Source organism: Trichechus manatus, unplaced genomic scaffold, assembly GCF_000243295.1.
Source record: "Trichechus manatus latirostris isolate Lorelei unplaced genomic scaffold, TriManLat1.0 scaffold00128, whole genome shotgun sequence".
In the NCBI taxonomy this organism is placed as follows: Eukaryota; Metazoa; Chordata; class Mammalia; order Sirenia; family Trichechidae; genus Trichechus; species Trichechus manatus.
This window is the reverse complement of record NW_004444064.1, coordinates 4,158,090-4,165,977: the sequence shown is the minus strand read 5'-3', so window position 1 is coordinate 4,165,977 and position 7,888 is coordinate 4,158,090. Positions and strand designations below refer to the sequence as shown.

Here is a 7,888-nt window from a genome sequence, read left to right as displayed (position 1 = left end):
TGGATGTACATACCACATGTGTTCATCCACTCATTAGTTGATGGACACTTGGGCTGTTTCCACCTTTTGGCTAACGTGGAAAATGCTTCAGTGAACACTGGTGTGCATGTCTACTTGCATTCCTGCCTTCACTTCTCTGGGGTATAGACCTAGGACTGGGAGTGCTGGGTCATACGGTTACTCTATGTTTAACTTTTTGAGGAACCGTCAAACTGTTTTCCACAGAGGCTGCACCATTTTACATGCCCACCAGCAATGGACGAAGCTTCTGGTCCCACAACAGTTTCTGAGAAACGTGCGAGAGACAAGCTCAGAAGAAGGGCCTGGGCTGGTGAGGGAGCTGTGCACGCGCTGGACACCCAGGGGCCAGACTGCACCGGGCCGACCAGAGTGTTCACTGCTGGCCAGCATGTGGGCTGCTGAGCCCCCTCCCCACTCCCTGTCCCACATTCCCAGGCACCCTGGTCCTCTGGCTCTGCCAGTGGAAGGCCCAGTGTGTCCCTGAGGCCAGGGAGCAAGGATGGGGGTGCCAGGATCTGTTCTGGCAGTGACCACTTCCACACTCAGGACTCACTCCCTCGGCTCCAGCTCAGTGGAGCTGGAGACACCCCCTCCCTTGCCCTTCAGCCTAGGCCCCGCCCCGTTGTTGGCCCCCGAAAGCCCACCCACACCTGTGCCAACAGGCCCCCCAGTTACCCCGAGTCCTCCAGCTGCTCCCGTCAACGCCCATCCACCCAGCAGCCTCCTGGCGGTGCCTGGGGTGGTGCGAGGCAGAGCAGCACTGCGGAAGGCAGGGTGGTCTCAACCTCCTGAGCCTCTGCTCCTCCTCGGGAGGAGGCGGGCCATGGGATCAGAGCTGCCACTCGACCAGCTCCAAAAGCCACAGGGGCTTCTTGCCTGGGAGGAGTGGTTGTGCGTGTATGTGTGAGTGTGTGCACGTGTGTGTAAGCACAGGTGTGTGTACATGCGCGTGTACCTGGGTGAGTGTATGTACACGTACATTTGAATGTCTGTTGTGCACTGTAAGCATGGGTGAACATTGTACACGTGAGCATGTGTGCACGAGTGTGCTAATGTACATCTGAACGGCACGCGTGCGTCTGTCTGCACACGCGAGCATTGTACACACGTTTATGTGTGTACAAGTGTACGCGTGTATGTGAGCACTGTACACAAGTGAGCACGTGTGCACGTCTGTGCACACGTGTGTGTGCATCTGTGCAGGTGGGTCTTGACCATGGCCGGGAACCTGCTCCATGCCGTGGCACCCTGAGATCTGGCCAGTGGAATACCCGCACCTGGGGGTTTGGGCTGGGGCTGCTACCTCATTCCTCTGCTTGGCAGTTCTACCGGGTCGGAACCGGCCCGTGAGGGAGAACCCAGTGAGCACCCCCAGGCCTGTGCCGCCCTGAAGCTGCAGCTGTTTTACGTGGTTCCAGCCCACTCATTGCATGATCCAGGGTCTCAAAGAGCCATTAGCAAAAGACAGTTCCTCCACGTCTCCTGTTTCCATCGGAATTGGCTCCAGCGTCTGACCCTCTGCCAGAGTTAAAAACACGGGCACACGCACGCACGCACACGACTTGAAAGGAACCCGTTCAGCCGTTCCCACCCTCTCTCCACCAACCTGGGGGCACACAGGAGCCAGCAGGACAGAGTCGGGGCAGAGAGCTGATACTGGGGACAGGCTGGCACACTCGGGGCCGCTGTGGGGACTGGGTGGTCACCACAGCACCCAGGGGGCAGGCCCAAGCACCTGCCACCCAGGCTGATGGACGACGTGGGAACTTGCTCCAGGTCCGAAACTTCCCTCCAGGAGGGAAGGCAGGAGATGGGGACCGCCCAGCAGAGTCCACGCTTTGGAGTGGGGGCTGAGCAGCTGGGCCCACCAGGCTTCTCCGGGTGATTTCCTGGAAGTGTTGGGTCCAGAGCCACTCGGCCAGCGGCCCGGGACGGACTCCACCCACCCACACCCGCGGAGGAGCACTTCTAGGACAGGCTGAGGGAGGTGCGCTGGGCGCAGCGGTGCTGCCCGTCCTGGGCCTCATTCGCTAACTGCTCCAAAGGCGGTCTGGGGTGGCCTTGCCCAGGAGGTAGCTCCACGTCCCCTTCCTGCCCACCCGCAGTCACCCTGGGGCTGATGGGGCGAGGACAGCGACCAACTACAGTTCAGACATGTGCTGGCTGGGAGGGTGATCCAGGAGCTCCTCACAGGAATCAGACCAGGGTGGCCTGGGACAGGGCAGGGCCTCCTGCGCCGCGAAGCTGCAGGAGCACTTGTGCGAGCGGCACCCTTCCTGGCCCGTCAGGGTTCTGAGCACTTGGCACACGTGGCCTTTAATCCTCAGAGGACGCCGCGGGCTGAGGTCTGCCTGCCAGCATCCCCGTTCTACAGATTGGTCGGTGCCGGCTTTCTGAGACGCCAGTCCCACCACCTCACCCTCGGCCGCCGGGAGCAGCAGGGCTGCACACCTGAGCTGGTATCGCAGCCTCTGCCCAGCACATGCACCCTGTTATTCCTTCCAGATCCTTCCAGGCCCAGCTTCCCTGCGCCCCCCCTCCGCCCTGCTGTCCCACAAAGGCACAGCTGTACCCCCTACTTGGCATGGCCTCCCTCACAGCCCCAGTGGTGCCACACGCAGCATCTGGGTCTGCGGCCCCACACAACAGGGCCTGGCCCAGGGCATGCTCGTGGAAGCTGGCTGGAGCCCAAAGGGGCTGGTGAGGGGCAGGGCTTGGCCCTGGCAGTTGGTTCCACCCTCCCAGGGGGTCACTTGGCCTGTCTGGGTGTGTTTCAGCCCGGGGGCACTGCCAGGATATGGGGCAGTCATGCCAGCCTGAGGGACACCGTGGGGGATGGGCCCTGTGAGCATTTGCGGGCGCCAGGTAGACATGCTCACCCCACATCTCCAAGGTAGAGGCAGCGAACACAACCAGGGGCTCAAGCGAGCCCTGGGCTGGCAGGCACAGGGAGTCGGTGGGGAGGGATGGGTTGCTGGGCTCTGAGACGGCCAGTATAGCCCCTACTGCTTTGGGGAGACCCCACTCCCCACGCCTCTGCTTCCCCTGGAACCAACTCCCACCAGCCCGCTGCCCAGTCGAGCAGCCTCGGTCAGCCAGCAAGTCCCCAAACCTCCAAGAGAGGAAGCCAGCCTAAGGAAGGTGCCAGAAGGGCTCCCCTGCTGCCGGCCTCACCTGCCCCAGCTCCATGACACCAGAGGAAGCAGGAAGGAAGGAGAGAGACCTTCTAGGCTCCACAGTCCTCTTCTCCGAGGGAGACACGGGAGCAAGAAGGCTTCAAGACACATGCATCTGTGGGTCCCAGCCGGACCCCCAGAACTCTGGTGACCAGGGACACACATCAGACAGAGACACTCAGAGACAGAGAGATGCTCAGATATACAGATGCTCAGAGATACTACTTACTCAGGGACAGAGATGCTCAGAGACACTCTGAGACATGGAGATGCTCAGAGACAGAGAGACACACTCAGACTCAGGAATAGGGAGAGATACTCAGAGACTCTCAGGGACAGAAAGACACTCAGGGACAGATCTCCCCTACCGACAGGACTGTTAAGAATCAATCAGGAACCACATGGTTGCACCGCCTCTGCCCTTTGTGGCCACGCCAAATTATGTCAACCTTCTCCTCCTCATCCCCAAGCAGAACCTCCAGAGCACGCTTCCCAGGCTGTCTAACGTGGCCAGGTGCCCACACACACACCTGCCCGAGATGGGGGGAGGAGGGAAGCGTGCACAGCGGTGCAGACGTGTGTGCACAGCAGCGGCCATTGCTGTCCTGGCGTCCAGCCATGACTTGGGGGGTGTCCAGGGCACATGGAGGCTCCAGAGGGCCATCCCGGCCATTCCGTTTCAGTCTAAACTAGAGTGGATTGTGAATTCTATGAAGGAATTCTGACCCACAAGAAAAGAATGCATCAGACCCACTATATGTCTGGGAAAAATCAGCAAGTAATCTAATCCGCAGACACCAAACTTAAAGAAGCCACAGACCAAAACAAGCAAGGAAAAAACTGCTCTGGGGAGCGCCATGTTCCAAGTCAGCCCATTCAAGAGCCCAGAGGGAGCCAGGGGCCAGGCCACCTAGTGTGGATGGGACACTTCTCCTGTCCCTGGGCCAAGCAGCAGGCGCCAGGCAAGGCTGTCCCCAGGCTAACGCAACGAGCGGGACTACCAACCCCTCTAGGAAGGGTGCGAAGCTCCCATACGAGAAAACAATTCCAGAAACCTCCCCTCACCACTCCAGCAACACTGTTCACCCCAGCGTCGTTCCCAGAACCAGGCTGGCAAACAGAAAATCTCAGAACCAAGGGCAGATGTTAAACCAAAACACACCAGCCATTTGCAGAAAACCAATACCAGGGAGGAGGGGGAGGGCACCAAACTCAATAAAAAATGAAAAGCTGCAGAAACATAATACAGCAAACAAAAAACTGTTAAAGATATCTAATTAAAATCCCCAAAGGGGTAAAATTCTGTGCAAAAAAAGTTATCACAACAAGCCTAAGCTCTCATCCCTGACAAGGCCTGCCTGCAAAGTGGCCCTCGGCTGGCATCTGGGAACTTGGATTTTGGGAGAGTCCTCACCACGGATGGACAAGTGAGACTGACTGTGCGGTGTGGTTTATGCTACACCCGCCTGCCTTCTGGGGTTGGGAATTTTGGTACACGCTAGGCAGGGCGTGCCTACACGACCAACCTCCAATAAAAGTCCTGGGAGATGACACTTCGTGCGTGTTAGCACAACTCATTGCCAGAGGAACTCCGTGTGTCCTGTCTGACTCCAGTGGGAGAGGACTCTGGAAGCTTGTCCCTGGCGTCCCCCAGGCTTCACCCCGTGGGCCTTTTCCTTTTGCTGACTTTGCTCTGTCCTCCTGCTGTAATAACTCACGCCATGAGCATAACTATATGCTGAGTCCTGTGAGTCCTCCTTGCAGATCATCAAACCTGGGGGTGGTGGCGGGGGTGGGGGGGCCGACAATCTCACATTAGAGTTTTTAGATATTAAAGAGTATAATGTGATTATGGCAAAACATTCAACAAACGGCAGCGTGTACGCTGCTGGAAGAGAACAGCTTGGCACTCAGAGGCGAGGTGTCCTCCCAGCACCCACAGCGCAGGAGGAGCCGGAGAGCCTGGGAGGAATTGGGAGACAAGGCCCCAGCTTGTGCAGTGGAGGGCGCCAGGGCTGCTGTGTGTGAAGGGGCCCCGCATGTGGGGGGGACTGCAAAGGACAACCAATGACACCATTCCCAAAACAGTAAAAGCGTACGTGTGAAACAGGAACATCTGTACCTCTCTATCAACAATTAAATGGCAAGATCTAGAAGCAGGTCCAGTAACAGGTGTGATTGCAAAGCAGTGATGAAGACAAACTGTATTTTGAGAAGTGTGATTTGAACATTCCGTGGATTTCCGCAGTGACAAGTCACAAGTGTCACCTGTGTGACTGTTCTTCATTGCCCGCATTATGACAGAAGGAAATGCTAGATGTCAATCAGAGGTTATTGAAAATGTAATTTATTTCCCCCTGAATCCTGTCACAGACCTCCAATCAAGAAACCCTCAGAATCCCAGACAGACAGAAAAGAGAAGAAATGAATGAAGAGGACAGAATTTTCCAAAGTGAGCACGAGTCTTCAGAACTAAGTGGCACTCAGTATGAAATACTGAAACCAATGCTCGCTCTGGAGCCCTGGTGCCGTGGTCCCAGGTCCCAGGTCCCAGGGGCCCACTGCAGCAGGTCTCCAGTTACTCCCCAACAGCCAGTGGCCTTCCTCTTCGTCTGCTTATATAAAAATCTGACAAAGAACACACCACTTCAGAACAGGGGGAAAATATATAGCTTTATTTCTAACATTGTAATTAAATTCCACCACAGAATAAGGATACCATGGGATTCAGATTTTTTTTCTCCATTTAATAAATACAAACAAAAATACTTTGTTTTGCAAGGAGACTGCTGCTCTCCTGTCCTAATTTCTCAGAAGCCTGGTGGGTACCCTGTGGAGACCCACCCCTGACGCAGCCCCCACGGCCGCACCTGGTCTACCAGCACAACCACTGCTGCGCTCTTTCCGAAAAGGCTACTATATCTCATCTCACATTTCTGCAAACACCATCTAGGAACAATACCTGTCCTTCCTTACCCTCTCAAACATTGTACTGAACTTCAGATCTCCAACTCCCTTCTGAGAAAGAAACAACCTGGTTTCCGCAGCCCAATATGGGGCTCCTTCAACCAGTAACTGTTAACACCGTGAAACTGTGTGTGTGGTCTCAGGAAAGCAGAACACTGCCACTGGGTACGCTGTGGGAGGGAAGGGAGAGGATGATGGGCAGTGAAATCTACTGTGTGTCTTGTAGAACACCCATATTTCAAAAAAAAAAATTCCTATTGTATGCAGCCTGTGCAGGAGGCCGAGCACGAGGGCCTGCAGGAGACAGACCATTATTGCTGAGAGTGGCCCCAGGCACAGAGGACACCGGGAGCTCAGACTGCCAGGCCCCGTGCACATCAGGAACTATAACCAGTGCGCTGGCCCCTGGGCTGGGACCCCGGGGCCACCTTCCACAACCGCGGTCACAGTAAGGCCCGCCACTGTGCTCCACCCTGATGGCAGAGACCCTGCAACCCGAGGGGTGGAGAGTGACTTTGTCCCGATCCTTACAGCTCCTGGTGCAACCACAATGTGCAAAACCTTACAACTGCCCAGTGTTTAGATTGGAAAATAAAAGCTCCTGTCGACCCAGAAGAAATGTTCCCTAGAATCCTGCATGTCACTGGTGCCTGCTCTAGTAATTCCCTACTAGCCAAACCTAAGAATACACGTTTCATAAAAGGGTCAGAAAAGAACTGCCGGTCCTTACGGCCAGCAGTAAGCTTCTCTTCTATGCAACCCGCTTTTCATTAATCCACATTTTTAAAAAGTGTTTATTTCCTGAAAGTATTTGAGCGTGATGGTTTCTAATACACAACGAAAGAAAATGGTTTACCCAGATTATAAGAAAAACATCTGCCTGTAAAATATGAAGTAATGAAACGATGCTCTGTGCTCCTCGCGCGGTACCTGCAGGCAGGTGTGGCCCGCTCAGAGCGGCCCAGCCCCTCCCCTGCCTTTGCTACAAGGGCCATTTCTTCGGAAGGAGCATTACCGACTCTAGCCCACTGAGAGTTTGGCACGGAGCCCTCGACACCGCGCGAGGGGAAGGGGCCCCAGGAGCCCCGCGCTCTGAGGGGTCATTAGCTGCGGGGATCGGCGGCGCTTCGGTGGGGAGAGGTAGTGCTGACAGCTTTGACAATCGGCCGGCACCACCTTTGAGAGCAATACTGTACGATGGCAGGGAGCCGTCATCACTCTACATAAATCACAATCGAAGCAGAGAAGCCTGCCTGGGGTGGGAGAGGTGGGAAGTAAAACAGACGCTGTGATTCTAGAGTTTGCCTTTCTTGGTGCTAGCACAGTGTCACTGTCGCGGGTGTCCCCGGAGGAGAAATACGAAGTCCGTCTGGTGGTGGCGTAGGCACGCACGCGGGCGCCCTGGCTGTGCGCATGCGTGTCCTGTCAGGCTCAGAGCCCCAGGGACTTCTGTACGATCTGCTTGGCGATCTTATAAAACTGCTCTCGGTCGTCCCGCCACATTTTGGAAGCATCCACGTTGGCGCCGCTCTCGTCATTGGGCTCTGAAAGAGACGGGAAGCACTCTCTATGATAAAGGCAGTTTCAAAAGCAAGCAGCTCAGCAAGACCCTCCACTTCATCTAAACACATTCATGGATCTTTCAAGAGATGTGTTCCAGAAACAAACCAGAAACAATGGTGTCTGCGATGCCGAGGGGGGCGGTGTCTGCGATGCCGAGGGGG

The 7,888-nt window shown here is 55.9% G+C and overlaps 1 protein-coding gene across 1 annotated transcript in view; it reads right to left on the bottom strand.

The window, feature by feature from the left end:
* Positions 1 to 5,825: 5,825 nt before the first annotated feature.
* Positions 5,826 to 7,888, bottom strand: part of UBE2G2 (ubiquitin conjugating enzyme E2 G2) — a 10,060-nt gene continuing 7,997 nt past the window's right edge. Inside the window, exon 3 of the mRNA XM_023739061.1 lies at positions 5,826 to 7,708. Coding sequence (XP_023594829.1) covers positions 7,596 to 7,708 — 113 coding nt within the window. The 3' untranslated portion in view covers positions 5,826 to 7,595. The remainder of the gene's footprint in view (positions 7,709 to 7,888) is intronic.